Source organism: Anomaloglossus baeobatrachus, chromosome 9, assembly GCF_048569485.1.
Source record: "Anomaloglossus baeobatrachus isolate aAnoBae1 chromosome 9, aAnoBae1.hap1, whole genome shotgun sequence".
Lineage (NCBI taxonomy): Eukaryota > Metazoa > Chordata > Amphibia > Anura > Aromobatidae > Anomaloglossus > Anomaloglossus baeobatrachus.
In genome coordinates this window covers 203,250,461-203,270,134 of record NC_134361.1, presented here as the reverse complement: position 1 = coordinate 203,270,134, position 19,674 = coordinate 203,250,461, and the positions used below count along the sequence as shown (strand labels likewise).

General features: G+C 46.7%; 1 protein-coding gene across 3 annotated transcripts in view; it reads left to right on the top strand.

Moving 5' to 3' along the window:
* Positions 1–19,674, top strand: part of LOC142251459 (semaphorin-3F-like) — a 127,166-nt gene that overhangs the window by 9,473 nt on the left and 98,019 nt on the right. For all 3 annotated transcript variants that reach the window (XM_075324280.1, XM_075324278.1, XM_075324279.1), the window contains one exon: positions 721–832. In XM_075324280.1, the coding sequence (XP_075180395.1) occupies positions 733–832 (100 nt within the window). In that variant the 5' untranslated portion in view covers positions 721–732. The remainder of the gene's footprint in view (positions 1–720; positions 833–19,674) is intronic.

The window sequence follows — 19,674 nt, the reverse complement described above, 5'->3', positions numbered from 1 at the left end:
CTCTTGACTGTGCCCCGATGGCGGATGTTGGGCAGGGGAAGGAATAAAGGGGCATGACGGATACCCTGTTCAAAAAAGTGATAAACTGGGGAAAAAAATTGCCCACATGGTGAAGGTGAGAGTGCATGTTTTGGGGTTTTTTGCAGTCAGTGGAAATAGCTTCCGGGATTTATCTTATCAGATACGTTCTTACAGCAAACTCCTTGCCAGTTATGATTTATAAAACGTCGGCGTCTTCTGCAGCACATTACATATATTAGCCTAAACGCCGTTTTGTGCTCCCACAGGGCTGGGAACATGACACGTATACGTAAGCCCGTGCTATCTGCCGTCATTAGGTGATCATAATTTAATGAGCCCTGGGAACAGAACAAATGAACAGATTTCCTCTTCATTGTCTGCTTTGCTGACGATTCTGGGATGCTTATTTTTATCAGCTTGACTAATGTCCTACATCATTTTCGAAGGAAAGGGAAACTTCCCGGTACGACCCAGGACAGATTAGATAACAGCATTTCCAGCAAATACAAATTTGTTCTCTATTAGAGCAATAAAATCTCATATCCTGCTATGAGTCGTCCGGTCTGTTTGATTTACGCCCTTTTTTTTATAATTTGGCCTGAAAGGTGATGTAAAGTAGGGCAGCGAGTAGATATGTGTCCGTATTATGAGGTTCCTGTGGGAATAAACTTTGCGTTGTCCATCTCTCCTTGCATTTAGGGTTGTGGCAACATGCTGGTGTCTGCGCTGCCGTCTCTACTCCTGCTGCTTCTCTGCTTCTCCGTGAGGACATGGACGTCCAGACCAGCACGTGTCTACCTGTCATACAAAGGTAAGACCAACCCATGATTCACATTCGCAGGATTGATGACGCAATGTCTTGGCAGTCAATGCTTTCCTTCCCTTATACAGCATCTGATAATCGTTTTCAGCCTTAATTTATGTAGTACAATGATCATCCATCCAATATCACAAAGACTTGAGGTATTTGTTTCGGACGGGGTCAGATTTTCCTAGCAAAACTAAATTGCTGTAATTCATCATACTGGCAGATATTTTCCCCCCCAAAAAATCGTTTTACTGTCATCGTGACCCATGTAATAAGACGGTGCTGAATTTTACAGATGATGATCAGATCTGTTCTTCTTCTTAGGAACAGGAAAGTGTAAGGATTTGAGTAAGATTTACCTTGGAGCAGTATTTTATATAGCAGTAATCTAAAGGTTTAAAAACATCGTTTATGTAGTAGATTGCTTATATTGTCCTGGTCCTATATTGTTATAATAATAATCTTTGTTTCTATAGCGCCATCATATTCCGCAGCGCTTTACAATTCTGTTATCCAAAGCTGTGTTTACAGTCCTGCAGGCTTCAGAGCTGAAATCTCACAGTATCCCTTACTGTCCCAGTGTTTGTATATTTAAAAAAAAAAAATCAAATCTTTATTTTATATAGCGCTAACATATTCCGCAGCGCTTTACATACATCAGGAACACTATCCCCATTGGGGCTCACAATCTAAAGTCCCTATCAGTATGTCTTTGGAGTGCTCGGAGGAAACCCACGCAAACACGGGGAGAACATACAAACTCCTTGCAGATGGTGTCCTTGGTGGGATTTGAACCCAGGACCCCAGCGCTGCAAGACTACAGTATTTCGGCTTCACAAATCCATGTTTCGCAGTCCAAGCAGAACGGATCGGCCACTGGTCTGTAGACTTGGACTCCACAGCCTCACAGGCATATATATGAGGATCAGGAGACCCCCAGCTAATCCATGCATTGTGATCTGAGTACATGGATGTGTAAAATTGGCCTTAGTGTGATTTGGGGAAAATTAAAGGGGTTTCCACTATTTGGACAACCCCTTCTCAATCTTTATGTCTGCCCTTTTTAAAATAATCAAACTTATACTCACCGCCGGTGCTGGTGCTGTTCCAGCAGTGTCAATGGTGTCTCTCCCTGGACCATGTACCATTATGACGTCACATGATCCTTGCAGCCAATCAGTGGCTGCTCCAGTCTCCCCGCCTTCGTACATATAGTATACATCCAGAGGAGGAAAGAGAGCAGCAGGTGACAGTCTAATTTGTATGGGCGCTTCCTGACTATCCCATTTACTAAGTTACCTACAGGGGTTGTCCTGGAATAGGCCAAACTGTGTCAATGCAGGTAATGCTCTAACCCCTTCACAACATCTGCTATACATGTACGGCGCAAGTCGGCATTGGGTGTGTGGAGCGAGCTCAAGGGGTGAGCGTGCTCCATACTCGGCAGGTAATGGCTGTATGTTACAGTTTGGACCTGCCGCTAACAATTGCGGGTGAATATGACATCTGCCCGCGGTTGTTGGCCTGATGAATCCCGCTGTCAAACTCTGACAGCAGGATTTAACACGCACCGGACATGGTGGAGCACCACTTAAATCTCCCATCGGCGCGCCCGACAAAGTCCTCTGTGCTCGTCATAGCAGCGTTCCTTTGTAACCTGCCTGTGGCCGAGCTTCAAAGGAGACTGATTTTTACTATGCAGCAATGTTATGGTATATACTGGTGTATTGCTGTATACAGTGTGTCCACCCATATCCTGTCCACCGCCATTAACTTGAGAACGGCGGCAGCTACAGGCATAGAAGTGGTGTCTAGGTATAGTAAATTAGCCATGCGCTACACAATGAAACCACCTATAGCGCCACCTGGTGGAAAACAACGGAGTTAGCATTTTTATCTCGAAAACGGAACGAGATAGAAAAAAAAGTGAATTACAAAGTTGTAGGACATCATCAATTCAATACGAATCGACACCTTGCATACAGAAATGCTATGATTAGAACGTGTAACACTCACAAGGCTGCGGATGTGAAGCGATACCTCATGGAGACCTTCCTACAAGTCATTGGGTATGGTGGCTGTGTGGAGGGGCCTCCACGCTCACCTGACCTAACCCCATTGGACTTTTTTCTGTGAGGTCACATCAAACAGCAGGTGTATGCGACCCCTCCACCAACATTGCAGGAACTACGATGACGTATCACAGATGCTTGTGCAAACGTGTCACCTACCATATTGCACAACGTGCAGCAAGATACAGTATGCTGTCCAGAGTGCAGATGTGCATTGCAGCTGACGGGGTCACTTTGCGCATCAAAGTTAAATGAGCGCCATATGCGTGACCAGCATTCAATGTTTTAGGGGGGTTATGGGTTTCATATCATAGCATTTCTGTATGCAAGGTGTCGATTCGTATTGGATTGATGATGCCCTACAACTTTTTAATTCACTTTTTTTCTCTATCTCGTTCCGTTTTCGAGATAACAATGCTAACTCCGTTGTTTTCCACCAGGTGGCGCTATAGTTGGTTTCATTGCGTAGCGCATGGATACTTTACTATACCTAGACACCACTTCTATGCCTATAGCTGCCGACGTTCTCAAGTTAATGGCGGTGCACAGGATATGGGTGGACATACTGTATAGCAGAAGCCATCAGATGATTGCAGCTTCAAGTTCCCTAAAGAGACTATTAAGAACATTGAAAAGTAAAAAAAAAAAAAAAGTTTTAAAAAAATATGAAAAAAAAATCCCAAACAAACCATAATGTTCAAACCAATCACCCCTTTTTGCCTCATTAAAACTAAATATGATAATAATTAAAAATTACACAGTGGTATCGCCATGTTCAGAAACGTTCGATCTATCAAAATATAAACATGTTTAATCCGATTGGTAAACACTGTAAACAAAAAAAAATCAAGAACGCCAAAAATTGGTGTTTTTTTTTGGTCACTTCAATACCACGAAAAATATTGTAACAAAGCGATCTAAACGTCACATCTATCCCAAAATGGTGTCAATAAAAACATTGCCCAAAAAACATACATACATAGTATACTGGAATTTCCTCCCTGTTTTCCAGTAGACTCTGTGGTAAATGAACGGTGTCATTCAAAAGTACAACTTGTCCCGCAAGAAAACAAACCCTTATATGTGGGCAGAAAAAAAAAAAAGTTATGGCTCTGGGAAGAAGGGAAGCAAAAAAACAAAAACGCAAAAAACGGAAATGGTTATAATAATGATAAAAAAAAGCATTATTTTACCGCTGCTGCTCCAGAGCCGCCTTTCCATTGCTCTACAGGGCTCCAGCAGTGACGTCACATCTATATGACGGCTGCAGCCAATCACTGATTTGATTGTCTGCAGCAGTCACCTGTTGTAAATGGAATGTCATTGATGCAGCCCAGTAAACAAAGACAATAGTGGAACAAAAAAAATGCTTATTTTATCATTTTACAGCCTTACTTGCCTTGGTCCGATCCTAGACAACCTCTCACTTTTATTGTACAGTTTAGAGATATATATCTATGTATCTATATAGAGATCTGTAAACAATCCCATCATATAATGGTATACTCAGGCTTTTCTGCAGATTTTCTCCATGGCTGCACTGGTGTCATCTGTGAATGGGACCCAGACAGCCATAAATTTGTGTGTAGTCTGCCAGTCGATCGCTGGGAAGCCCAGAAGGGTGGGAGGAATTGGAATTTCCCATGTGAACACTGTCATTTTTTTGCAACAGTAATAATATTATATAAAGGATTAGTTATTCATGTCACCCTTTGGTTCCTTAAGGTGCAACATTTCTTGGAAAGTATAAAACTATATCTTTAGACATTACCTGCATAAAATGTAAGGCACCTGCCTGCTGAGGAAGGTGCACAATTTCAGCCTGATATTAATAATATATCTTTAGATATTAGCTGCATAAAATGACAGGCACCTGCTCGCTGAGGAAGGTGCACAATATCAGCCTAGCATTAAAAATATATATTTAGACATTAGCTGCATAAAATGACAGGCACCTGCCTGCTGAGGAAGGTGCACAATATCAGCCTAGTATTAAAAATATATCTTTAGACATTACCTGCATAGAATGACAGGCACCTGCCCGCTGAGGAAGGTGCACAATTTCAGCTTAATATTAAACATATATCTCCTATACCAGTCTGTTTTGTACTGTTAATGATTGTTGTACGTATACCCTCTTTCACTTGTAAAGCGCCATGGAATAAATGGCGCTATAATAATAAATAATAATAATAAAATGACAGGCACCTGCCTGCTGAGGAAGGTGCACAATATCAGCCTAATATTAAAAATATATCTTTAGACATTAGCTGCATAAAATGAGAGGCCCCTACCCGCTGAGGAAGGTGCATAATATCAGCCTAGTATTAAAAATATATCTTTAGACATTACCTGCATAAAATGACAGGCACCTGCCCACTGAGGAAGGTGCACAATATCAGCCTAATATTAAAAATATATCTTTAGACATTACCTGCATAAAATGACAGGCACCTGCCCACTGAGGAAGGTGCACAATATCAGCCTAATATTAAACATATATCTTTAGACATTACCTGCATAAAATGACAGGCACCTGCCCGCTGAGGAAGGTGCACAATATCAGCCTAATATTAAAAATATATCTTTAGACATTACCTGCATAAAATGACAGGCACCTGCCCGCTGAGGAAGGTGCACAATTTCAGCTTAATATTAAACATATGTCTCCTATACTAGTCTGTTTTGTACTGTTAATGATTGTTGTACGTATACCCTCTTTCACTTGTAAAGCGCCATGGAATAAATGGTGCTATAATAATAAATAATAATAAAATGACAGGCACCTGCCCGCTGAGGAAGGGGCACAACATCAGCCTAGTATTAAAAATATATCTTTTGACATTACCTGCATAGAATGACAGGCACCTGCCCGCTGGCTGAGGAAGGTGCACAATATCAGCCTAGTATTAAAAATATATCTTTTGACATTACCTGCATAGAATGACAGGCACCTGCCCGCTGAGGAAGGTGCACAATTTCATCTTAATATTAAACATATATCTCCTATACCAGTCTGGTTTGTACTGTTAATGATTGTTGTACGTATACCCTCTTTCACTTGTAAAGCGCCATGGAATAAATGGTGCTATAATAATAAATAATAATAAAATGACAGGCACCTGCCCGCTGAGGAAGGTGCACAACATCAGCCTAGTATTAAAAATATATCTTTTGACATTACCTGCATAGAATGACAGGCACCTGCCCGCTGGCTGAGGAAGGTGCACAATATCAGCCTAGTATTAAAAATATATCTTTTGACATTACCTGCATAGAATGACAGGCACCTGCCCGCTGAGGAAGGTGCACAATATCAGCCTAGTATTAAAAATATATCTTTTGACATTACCTGCATAGAATGACAGGCACCTGCCCGCTGAGGAAGGTGCACAATATCAGCCTAGTATTAAAAATATATCTTTAGACATTACCTGCATAAAATCACAGGCACCTGCCCGCTGAGGAAGGTGCACAATTATTTGCAGACTGACACCTGCGCCTTACTCCATTTCTTTGCTGACCTCCGGTGTCATGGGCCCGTCGGCCAGAATCCCTCTTATTGCATCCGATAAAATGTGTCCTATGTGTCGGTGACCTTTTGCCATAGGGTCGTCAAAGGGAAGAGATTACCTTGTGTTTTTGTGTGTATTTGACCTCTAACCCTTAAAGGTCGCGGAAGGGTGAAGAATTGTCTCATTATGTTTCCTCCTGGAGCGGTGGGGGGGGTAATGTTGGCAGAATACTTGGTATTGGGTTGGTGAACAATGACGGACTGTTTAACACCTATCCTTCCATAAACAAGCTTGTGCAATAAAAAATACAAAAAAAAAAAAAACACACCCTCATTGTCACCGTTTTGTACAGTGTTTTTTTGGCTCTAATGCTCGGGGCCATGCCATCTTTACAGCTCTTGGCAACGAGTGATACACACGCTCATGTTACAAGCTACAGCAAATTCTCTGATATGGTAAATTAGTATGAAAAGGATCCGAGAACGACTGGACTTGGGCGCGATCTGGAAAGAGTCACCGGTTTTGCGGCTTCAACGTTGATTACCCGAAGAACAAAGACGGGAGAGGGGCAGTTGTCAGGATTTTGATGTACTTTGTTCTTGACAAGCGCATCCCAAAAATACCACGGTTACCTCACCGCAGCCGCGGGGGCCTATTAATAGGGAGCACTGAGCCCCGCTATCTGTGTGTGACAGCTGGGTCTTTATCCCTGGAGTCACTGGGTGTGAAGCTGTGTGCTGCGACTCCACAGCAGGCAGTGCCCGGGGACACCCCTCTGTGTGTCTGAGCATAAATCCTCAGACATCCTATGTGTCAGGGCAGATCTATGTATGAGCAGGATGAGCTCACAGCCAGTGCATGCTTACAGGAAAGGAGGCATGTATACTGATCAAGTCGGGTTTATGAGAAATTTAAGCTCAGATAGATCTCTGCAATACCCCCCCCCCCCCCCCACATCATCGTAAATCTCCGACCTTTCACTCACAGCCATTCATCCTATTTAACTTTGTTATTTTAGTAGTCAGGTTTACATTGATTTATCTGTCCGGTCAACATTCCTCTAAAGTGACCGGTTGTTACACAGATTGATTGAAATTCCCGCGTCATTCCTCAGTGCAGATATTTTGCAACGCAGGAAAACTGCTCTCGTTTCGTTAATTTACGCACCGCTTATTCCCGTTCGTGGGTTGTGTAAAGTTTAGTCGCTCTAAATACTCGGGTATTACCTTCTATGAAATTCCCTAACTCAATTATTGCAAAAGACGCAGCCGATGGGATTATAACCAGGACCAAATTCTTGCAGGCGGCATGTGATAAAGATGTAGCTTATGTATATAAGAAATGTAGCGAGATTTCTAATTCTGTTTCATTATGGATTTGATCGTTGAAACCTGCCTAAGGCCCCTTTCACACATCAGTTTTTTGCCGTCAGTCACAATCCGTTTTCTCGAAGGATCCGTTGCAGATTGTGGCTAATCTGATGCGACGGATCCGTTTTTTGACGGATCCGACTAGATGGGGGCTAAATATATATATTAATAATAAAGTTTTATTTCTATATCGCTAACATATCCCGCAGTGCTTTACAATTCAGAGGGGACATGTACAGACAATTTGAGACAATACAATATATATAATAATTGGAGCATGCTCAGTTAAAAAAAAACGGAATCCATCGCCGGATTCCATCATTTGACGGATGACGACGGATCATGCGCCCATAGGCTTCCATTCTACCAAACAACAGACGTCGACGGATCCGTCGCTGTCCGTTTTTTCGACGTACACAAAAAACATTACTGTGGACGTTGTCTCCGTCCGACGGATTTATCGAACGACTGATGAAAAGTGAGGCTATCCGTCACAATCCGTGGCTAGTACAAGTCAATGAGAATTAAACTGATCCAGCGGCATCAGTCGCTGGATCCGTTTTTTTCAAATTTGGACAGATTATGATGGCAAAAAATTGATGTGTGAAAGGGCCTCAGTAGCTGCCTTACTGCAGACATCACCTTTAGGCCGGAGTCACACTTGTGCATAACTCGTGCGAGTCTTACATCGCATCACCCGGCACAGCCGCACACTCTCCTGCCATAGAAATACTTGCAGCTTAGGCTGCTTGCACACATCAGTTTTTTGCCATCAGGCACAATCCGGCAAAAACATGAAAAAACGGATCCGGCGTCTGTTGCCGCCGGATCCGTTTTTTTCCCCCATAGACTTTCAATAGCGCCGGATTGTGCCTGGCAGCCTTATGTTTCATCCGTTTTTTTCCGGATGCGGCAAAATTTACTTGTCCGGCGGCCGGATGAAACGTTGAAGTGAATGTTTTTGTGTCCAGCAAAAAAACGGATCGCGTCGGATCCGGCTTGTTTTAGAATGGAAGCCTATGGACGCCGGATCGGGCGTAATGCGAAAAAAAACGGATCCGGCCGCCGGATCCGTTTTATTTTTAACTGAGCATGCTCACTATCATACTGGATCTGTCAAAAAACTGAAGGAACTGATGGAAAAAACTGATGTAACTGATCCGTTTTTTCGCCAGATCCGTCGCATCAGTTTTTTCGCCGGATTGTGCCTGATGGCAAAAAACTGATGTGTGAAAGCAGCCTTACCGCTCCATGTGCGGCTGTGCCGGGTGATGCAATGCGAGACTTGCACAAGTCACTCGCAAGTGTGACTCCAGCCTAAGGCCTCTTTCACACATCAGTGTTTCGTCAGTGTCTCATCAGTATTTGGATGGCAAAACCAGGAGTGGAACTTACAGAGAAGAACTATAATTGAAAGACTGACACCAGTTCTGTGTTTTGGATACACTCCTGGTTTTGGCATCCAAATACTGATGAGACACTGACGAAACACTGATGCAAAATACTGACGTGTGAAAGAGGCCTTAGGCTATGTGCGCACGTGTGCGAATTGCATGCAGTTACGCTGCGATCTAGGCCGCAGCGTAACTGCATGCGTCCTGCGTCCCCAGCATAATCTATGAAGATTATGCATGAGACGTGCGCACGTGGCGTATTAGAGCGCAGCGCTTCGGCTGCCGCCGAAGCGTGCGTTCTAAGAAGTGACATGTCACTTCTTCCGTACGCTTTGCATGCTGTCTATATGGAGAGGCAGCATGCAGAGCGCACAAATTCTGCAGGCAGCAGGCGCTTCAGAACGGAGCTTTTCAGCTGCGCTCTGAAGCGGACCTTTTGTGTGCGGTGCAGAGCGCACACGTGCGCACATAGCCTTAAAGAGAATCTGTCACTAGATTTTTGCCACCTAATCTGAGAGCTGCATAACATAGCAGAGATCCTGATTCCAGCGGTATGTTACTTACTGGGCTGCTTAGTGTAATTTCGATAAATTCACTGTTTAATCAGCAGTAGATTATCATTAGAGAACTACTTGGCCTGCTGCCAGGTAGTCCAGCATATTCTAGATCTGCAGCAGAAAAAACAATGATTTTATCAAAAGAACAGCTCAGTAAGTGACACATCACTGGAATCAGAGTCTCTGCCCCTACATTATGCTGCTCTCAGATGGGGGAGCAAAAACCTGGTGACAGATTCCCATTAAAGATAAGCTACAGTCACCGATAGGTTGCCCATTCACATAATAACAATTATTGTTATTTCGGGGCAGATATCCTGATTCCAGCGATGTGTCACTTACTGGGCTGCTTAGTGTAATTTTGATAACTTCACTGTTTAATCAGCAGTAGATTATCATTACAGGACTACTTGGCCTACTGCCAGGTAGTCCAGCATATTCTAGATCTGCAGCACAGAAAGCATTTACTTCATCAAAATGACAACAAACCGCTCAGTAAGTGACACATCGCTGGAATCAGGGTCTCTGTCACTACATTATGCTGCTTTCAGATGGGGGAGCAAAAACCTGGCGACAGATTCCCTTTAAAGATAGGTTGCCCATTCACATTATTATTATTTTATTTACATAGTGTCTACATATTACACTGCACTTTATAGATCAGAGGGTACATGGACAAACTATGTCAGAGATTACAGAGAAACATATAACTGAGACAAGAGGAGTGCGAGCCCTGCTCACAAGAGTTACAATCTATAATAAATTAGGGTGATACAAGAAGTAAAAAGGGCTTGTATTGTACGGTCCAGCCATCTTTATAATAAGGGTATCCATGTAAGGCTGCAGGAGCCGGTCACCAGCCAGTATCTGTATATCTCCAGATACAAAGTGCTACTGAGGGCATGGAGGGTGTGGGAATATGTTCGAAAGGACCAAATTCTGAGGAAATTGCACTTAGAACAGGTTTGCAAGGTGATATCCTGACTAAAATGATGCATATTTATGACATGTTTAAAACTGCAGATTCAGGAAATTAAACAGATTGTCTTAGATAGTGTATTCCAGAGAGCTGACGCAGCACAAGGGAAGTCCTGAAGACGAGAGCAGGAAGTTCGAATTATAGAGAATGTTATTCATAGATCATTATGGAGAACATAGGTAGTGTGGTAGACAGAGCTGAGGGAGGAGATGTAGAGTGGTGCAGCACTGTGGAGAGGATGGGTAGAGTGGTAGACAGAGATGAGGAGGAGATGTAGGGTGGTGCAGCACTGTGGAGAGGATGGGTAGAGTGGTAGACAGAGATGAGGAGGAGATGTAGGGCGGTGCAGCACTGTGTAGAGGACGGGTAGAGTGGTAGACAGAGATGAGGAGGAGATGTAGGGCAGTGCAGCATTGTGGAGAGGACAGGTAGGGTGATAGACAAAGATGAGGAGGAGATGTAGGGCAGTGCAGCACTGTGGAGAGGATGGGTAGGGTGGTAGACAGAGATGAGGAGGAGATGTAGGGCAGTGCAGCACTGTGGAGAGGATGGGTAGGGTGATAGACAAAGCTGAGGAGGAGATGTAGAGCAGTGCAGCACTGTGGAGAGGACGGGTAGGGTGGTAAACAGAGATGAGGAGGAGATGTAGGGCGGTGCAGCACTGTGGAGAGGATGGGTAGGGTAGTAGAAAGATGAGGAGGAGATGTAGGGCAGTGCAGCACTGTGGAGAGGACGGGTAGGGTGGTAAACAGAGATGAGGAGGAGATGTAGGGCGGTGCAGCACTGTGGAGAGGATGGGTAGGGTAGTAGAAAGATGAGGAGGAGATGTAGGGCGGTGCAGCACTGTGGAGAGGACGGGTAGGGTGGTAGACAGAGATGAGGAGGAGATGTAGGGCGGTGCAGCACTGTGGAGAGGACGGGTAGGGTGATAGACAGAGATGAGGAGGAGATGTAGGGCAGTGCAGCACTGTGGAGAGGATGGGTAGGGTGGTAGACAGAGATGAGGAGGAGATGTAGGGCAGTGCAGCACTGTGGAGAGGACGGATAGCGTGGTAGACAGAGATGAGGAGGAGATGTAGGGCAGTGCAGCACTGTGGAGAGGACGGATAGCGTGGTAGACAGAGATGAGGAGGAGATGTAGGGCAGTGCAGCACTGTGGAGAGGACGGATAGCGTGGTAGACAGAGATGAGGAGGAGATGTAGGGCGGTGCAGCACTGTGGAGAGGACGGTTAGGGTGATAGACAGAGATGAGGAGGAGATGTAGGGCAGTGCAGCACTGTGGAGAGGACGGGTAGGGTGGTAGACAGAGATGAGGAGGAGATGTAGGGCGGTGCAGCACTGTGGAGAGATCTTTTAGGTGCTTGTAATACACAATGGTTGGCTGGAATGTCCAATCGTGCTCCCTCCATCTGACGATTATTTGGAAACAATAAATGAGTGATCAGTAGATTTGTGCCAGATTGTGATCTGGTGAATTCAGCCACTGGCGCTCACTGTTTCTTTTTATCCAGTGATTTCAGCACGGTCTGTTTTGTTTTTGTGACATTTACACATTATTACTTATATCACTCACCTTACACTGTAAGAATGGGGCTCATTCATGAGCTGAGATATCTGCCCCCCGTTTTTGACCGACCACTTTCTCCCTGTTGGTTTTCTCTCTATCCACACTATCACTATCATTCAGCAGCCGGGGGGTGGGGGTGAGCTGTGTTCCCCCAACAGCTAATAAATACCGCGGACTCCTGCGCCTGTGTATATCACTCGGGGGACTCCAGGAGGGCAACATAAAGGTGGTGACCTTTCTTCCAGTTAATATTGGAGTGGTCATGGTTCCAGCGCCCGTGGACAATGGCAAAATGCTTTTTTCTTTTTCGCTCCTAATTGGGAGACCCAGACAATTGGGTGTATAGCTATTGCCTCCGGAGGCCACACAAAGTATTACACTTAAAAGTGTAAGGCCCCTCCCCTTCTGGCTATACACCCCCAGTGGGATCACTGGCTCACCAGTTTTGTGCTTTGTGCGAAGGAGGCAACACATCCACGCATAGCTCCACTGTTTAGTCAGCAGCAGCTGCTGACTATGTCGGATGGAAGAAAAGAGGGCCCATACAGGGCTCCCAGCATGCTCCCTTCTCACCCCACTTCATGTCGGAGGTGTTTGTTAAGGTTGAGGTACCCATTGCGGGTACGGAGGCTGGAGCCCACATGCTGCTTCCTTCCCCATCCCTTTTTACAGGGCTCTGGGTGAAGTGGGATTCTATCGGTCTCCAGGCACAGAGACCGTGCTCCATCCACAGCCCCTGGTATCTGCTGGACATGGAGCGGAGTATCTTCAGGGACATGGCCCTGCTACATGGAGGTACTCGGTGTCCCTGTGGGGACCGCGCAGACACACGGCAGCACTGCTGGGTGTGTTAGTGCGCCAGGGACAGCGGCGCTGTCCGCACTAGTGCCATCGCACACCACAGCGTTGCTGGGTGTGTTAGTGTATTGGGTGACTACCGCGCTAACCGCCGCTGCCGTTTTTATTGAAGGCGCCGCTGGGATTTGTGGTGCGCCGGGGACTTCCGCGCCGGCCAGCACTGATATGCCGGCCGCGCTTATTAACTCGAGTCCCCGGCTTCTGGGCCTAGTCTCCCTTCGTTACCGCCCACAGGCCTGACAGTCAGGGTAGGGGCGTGACGCTGCATAGCACAGCAGCGCTGAGAGCTGGAGTAGGTTTTGCATACTCCACCCCTCTCACTGTGTGCACTGTGAAACCGGATTCCCGCACTTTCTCAGGCACGCCCACGGCTTCCTTCTCTACACAGGACGCCGGCAGCCATTAGTGTCAGTTTCTGTACGATACAGAGACAAGTGTGGAAGACCCTGGCATTCTGATAGTCACACAATCGCTGCAACAGGCGTTAAGCAGCACCTGTGGTGCTAACCCCACTAGTGCAGAAGTGCACTTATAGATATGCTTGTACTATATACATTGCACTGTTTGGTCGCACGTTGTATATACCCTCCTGGATTGTGCGGAGGAGTTATCAGCATATTCTCTGTGTAAAACAAAGGTGCAGAACCACATGTTTTTCTATGCAGCCGGTACAGCATGTACGGCTATACGGCCGGCAGGTTACATAGACCCCCATTGTATCCAACTCAGCCGGAGTCTCTGCTAATGGCCAGAGGATGAGGACGGTGTCTGCAGTATTTACTGACAGATTTTCTGAGACTATGGCTATGATACTAGAAGCCTAGCAGTCCGGACATGTCTCTCACAACATGGGCACTGTTGAATCATTGATCCATGGCCCCCCTCAGTGTGAACAACTTACAGCTCCGGGAATGTCACACGCATCCCAGAGTCACGGCTCTGCACAGACGTCAGTCCCAGACAGCCTAAGCGGGCTCACTATGAGCGGCCCTCGGTTTCATCAGGGTCCTAGCAGAAGGACTCTCTGTGTACTGAGGCGGAAGTAGCGGCTCAGGATTCTGATCCTGAGACCGCTCTCAATCTGGATACACCTAATGGTGACGCCATAGTGAATAATCTTATAGCGTCCATCAATAGAATGTTGGTTATTTCTCACCCAGCTCCTCCAGTGGAGGAGTCAGCTTCACGTATTTTTCTGGACCACTCTGCCTTCAGAGAGGCAGTCCAGGAACACCACACTTATCCAGATATGCGCTTCTCCAAACGGCTTAGGATACACGTTATCCCTGCCCCCTGACGTGGTCAAGGACTGGACCCAGTGTCCCAAGCGGCATCCTCCAATCTCCAGGCTTGTAGCTAGATCCATAGTTGCAGTGGGAGATGGAGCTGCACTTAAAGATGCCACTGACAGACAGATGGATCTCTGGTCTAAATCCATCTATGAGGCTGTCGGAGCACCGTTGGCTCCAGCATTCTCACCCTTGAGGCATTCCAAGCTATTTCAGCTTGTCTTACACAGATTGACACGGTTACACGTACATCTGTGCCGCAGGTGGCATCCTTAACCTCTCAAATGTCTGCATTTGTTTCTTACGCGATTCAGGTTGCCCTAGACTCTGCGAACCGTGCGGCAGTAGCCTCCGCTACTCCGTGTTTTTAAGCAGAGCCTGGTCTGCTCGTTAAGTGAATGGAAGGCAGATTCTGCTTCCAAAAAAGGGTGCTTAACCAGTTGCCTTTTTCTGCTGACCGACTGTTTGGTGAGCGTTTGCATGTAACCATTAAACAGTCCAGGGGTAAGGATTCATCCTTTCCTCAGCCCGGACACAACAAACCCCAACAGAGCAGGAGGCAGTCGGGGTTTCGGTCTTTTCGAGGCTCGGGCAGGTCCCATTTTTCCTCGTCCAATGTGGACTCAAAAGGATCAGAGGAGCTCAGATTCTTGGCGGGCTCAGTCACGCCCAAAAAAGAGACAGTCTGAAAACCCGCTTCCAAGGCGGCTTCCTCATGACTTGCGGCCTCCTCTCTCCGCATCCTCGGTCGGTAGCAGGCTCTCCCGCCTTGGCGATATTTAGCTGCCATAGGTCAATGACCGTCGGTTGTGAGACATTCTATCTCACGGGTACAGGATAGAGCTCACTTCTCGTCCTCCAACTCGATTCTTCAGAATTTCTCCACCTCCCGGCCGAGCCGCTGCTCTTCTGCAAACAGGGTGCACTCTATAGGCAGAAAGAGTGATGACCCCCGTTCCTCTTCAGGAACAAGGTCACGGTTTTTACCCCAAATTATTTGCGGTGCCTATAAGAACGGGCCGTTCCATCCCGTTTTGGATCTAAAACTGCTCAGCAAGCTCGTGGACACCAGGCGGTTCCGGATGGAATCCCTCCGCCATGTCATAGCCTCAATGTCCCAAGGAGATTTCCTAGCATCATTAGGCATCAAGGATGCTTATCCACACGTGCCGATTGATCCAGAGCACTAGCGTTTCTACGCTTCGTTATAGGAGACGAACACCTTCTGTTCGTAGCTCTACCTTCCGGCTAGCGACAGTCCCACTGGTCTTCGCCAAGGTCAGGGCAGCAGTAGTCACAGTCCTGCACTCTCAGGGTCACTCTGTGATCCCATATTTAGACGATCTACTTGTCAAGGCACTCTCTTAGGAAACATGCCAACACTGCCCGAACGTTGCGCTGGAGACTCTCTAGAGTTTTGGGTGGATCATCAACTTTTTAAAGTCAGATCCGACTCCGACCCTATCGCTAACATATCTAGGCATAGAGTTTCATACTCTCTCAGCGATAGTGAAGCTTCCGCTAGACAAACAGCATTCACTACGGGCTGCAATCTCTTCTTTAAGAACCAGTCGCACACATTAAGACGCCTCATGCACTTCCTACGTAAGATGGTAGCAATGGAGGCAGTTCTTCTCGCGCAGTTTCATCTGCGTCCACTACAATGTGACATTCTCCGCCAATGGGACGGGGAGTCGACCTCCCTCAACAGAGTCGTCCTTCTTTCTCAGGCGGCCAAGGAATCTCTACGGTGGTGGCTTCTTCCCACCTCATGGTCAAAAAGAAGGTCCTTCCTATCCCCATCCTGGGCGATAGTTACGACAGACGCGAGTCTATCAGGGTGGGGAGCAGTTTTTCTCCACCACAGCGCTCAGGGTACGGGGACTCAGCAAGAGTCCACCCTTCAGATCAATGTTCTTGAACACAGAGCAGTGTATCTTGCCCTACAAACCTTCCAACAGCAGCTGGAAAGCAAGCAAATCCGACTTCAGTCGGACAACTCCACAGCGGTGGCATACATCAACCACCAAGGAAGAATGCGCAACCGGCAAGCCTTCCAGGAAGTCCGGCAGGTTCTGATGTGGGTGGAAGACACGGCATCCACCATATCCACAGTTCACATCCCAGGCGTGGAAAACTAGGAAGCTGACTTCCTAAGTCGCCGGGGTGTGACCGAAAGGGTATGGTCTCTTCACCCGGACGGGTTTCAGGAGATCTGGCGCCGCTGACAGAGGCCGGACGTCGATCTAATGGCGTCACGGCACAACAACAATGTGCCAGCTTCTTGGCACGGTTTCACAATCATCGAGCTCTGGCGGCAGACGCCTTAGTTCAGCATTGGTCGCAGTTCCAGCTACCTTATGTGCCACCTCTGGCATTGTTGCCCAGAGTGCTGCGTTAGATCAGGACTGACTGCGGCCGCGCCATCCTCGTCGCTACAGATTGGCCGAGGATGTTGTGGTTCCCGGTTCTGTGGTGCCTCACGGTAGGCTAACCGGAGGCACTACCAGACCAATCAGACTGGCTGTCTCAGGGGCCATTCTTCCATTTGAATTCTACGGCCCTCAACCTGATGGTGTGGCTTTGAGTCCTGGAACCTAGTGTCGTCAGGATTACCTCAGGACGTGGTTGCCACCATGAGACAGGCTAGCATACCAACGTCCGCCAAGATTGACCACAGGACGTGGAAGATATTCTTATCTCGGTGCTCGGCGCAGGGTGTTTCTCCCTGGCCGGTTGCATCGTCTATGTTTCCTTCCTTCCTGCAATCTAGGTTGGAAAAAGGGTTGTCGCTCAGTTCCCTTTAGGGACAAGTCTCAGCGCTATCTGTATTTTTTCAGAAACGACTTCCTCAGGTACGCACGTTCCTACTGGGAGTTTGTCTTCTCAGCACTCCGTACAGGCGGCCGTTAGAGCCCTGGGATCTGAACAAGGTTCTAATTGCTCTCCAGATGCCGCCTTTCGAGCCTTTGAAAGAGGTCTCCCTTCCCGCTTTTCTCGGGAAGTGGCCTTCTACTAACGGTCTCGTCTCTTAGGAGAGTTTCCGAGCTAACAACGCTCTCATACAAATCTCCCTTCCTGGTCCTTCACCAGGACAGGGTAGTTCTGCGTCCGATTCCGGAATTTCTCCCTAAGGTGGTATCCCACTTTCATATCAATCAAGATATCACCTCACCTTCTTTGTGTCCTCGTCCAGTCCATCAATTTCAGAAGGATTTGCATCTGTTGGTTCTGGTGAGAGCACTCAGGTTCTACTTCCCGCATGGCGCTCCTGCGCCACCCGGATGCACTCTTTGTCCTTTTCGCTGGTCGGCGTAAACAGTCGCAAGCTTCTGAATCCACCCTGGCTCGGGGGATCGAGGAACCAATTCTTGAAACCTACAGTTCTTCTGGGCTTCTGGTTCTCTCAAGGCTGAAGGCCCATTCTACCAGAGCCGTGGGTGCATCCTAGGCATTACGGCACCAGGCTACGGCTCAGCAGGTGTGTCAGGCACCTACCTGATTGAGTCTGCATACTTTTACCAAGCATTTTCAGGTGCATACCTACGCTTCGGCAGACGCCAGCCTAGGTAGATAAGTCCTTCAGGCGGCGATTGCCCACCTGTAGGAAAGGGCTGTTTGACGGCCCTATCACGAGGTATTCTTTTACCCACCCAGGGACTGCTTTTGGACGTCCCAATTGTCTGGGTCTCCCAATTAGGAGCGAAAAAGAAGAAGGGAATTTTGTTTACTTACCGTAAATTCCTTTTCTTCTAGCTCCAATTGGGAGACCCAGCACCCGCCCTGTTTTCTCGGGGTTTTTCTGTTTTTTCGGGTACACATGTTGTTAATGTGGTATGGTTCAGTTCTCCGATGTTTCCTCGGATTGAATTGGTCTTTAAACCAGTTATTGGCTTTCCTCCTTCTTGCTTTGGCACTAAAACTGGTGAGCCAGTGATCCCACTGGGGGTGTATAGCCAGAAGGGGAGGGGCCTTACACTTTTAAGTGTAATACTTTGTGTGGCCTCCGGAGGCAATAGCTATACACCCAATTGTCTGGGTCTCCCAATTGGAGCTAGAAGAAAAGGAATTTACGGTAAGTAAACAAAATTCCCTTCTTTTCAGCCAGTGGACGCTGTGGCTAGCCAGACATATTGATGGGACATTACACGGTGGGCAACTTTTCATTAAGCAGCCTTCTCCTTTGGCTCATATTGGAGGGTCCTGAATGGAGACAATTCATTCTTGACGGCACCATCCCATTTTATGGGTCCGCAGTGAAATTCCCATGACTTGCAAGGTTAGAGACATTAGAACCAGACCTGTTCGGTCTACAAACATTAGCCAACAAGGCAATATCTACATCTGTCTCAATCTGATCCATTCTTATTTTTTTTTTTCTTGATTTTTTTGGGGGAGATCCCAAAAAAAGAACAGCTGGCTGTATTCCTGTTCCAGTCTAGGACCGACAGTCTATTAACAGACCCCTTTGAATTGGAGCCAGGAATGGACAGGACAGATGTGATATAAAACATGATGTTTTTTTGATGGACAGCCATTCGTTAGGATATATCGCCTTCCAAGAGCTCATTGACCTCCTCTATAGAGGGCAGCAGACTTGGAATTCTGGACGTCCAGCACACGTCTGCTGTTCATAGAAGTCAATGGCCTCCTGGACGGTGGTCTCCTCTGTCCTCGGAGCGGTGGCAACCCACTGCCCGCAAAATCTGTGCAGGTCTGAGAACAGAAAAATGTCCATTGTTGTCTGTTGCACTAATGCACTGTGAGCTGAAACAGCTGCCTTCAGATAAACAGTATATTCTGGCACTAGGTAACCTAGATGTCCCATGGGAGAGATGCCCCTTTTCTCCATATGGAGGATAGAAAATTAATGGGGGGGGGGGGAGAGAGAATGTCCAAATGTGCAAATCCCCTTAATAACTTAGTGAATGTAGCTACAATGTTTTGTAACCAAAGACAACTACCAAATATTCCCTCTTATTAGTCTAAACATCTCCCACACTGGTGAGAGCAATGCAGGAGGGTAAGCCTATTAATGCCTTGTGTGGTGCTTTTTGTCAAGCGTTGAAAGCCGTTTTATTGTCTTGTGTTCTGCGGTTGTATGTCCTGCTGTTAAGCTTGACTTTCCCTAGCAAGTTTGACCAGAGTTTGTAAAAGAGCAAAATATTTTTTTTGTGTTTAGATGCTGCCAGTGGTTGCAATTTAGGGAACATCTGCACAATTAAATTCAGTAGGCTTTTGTG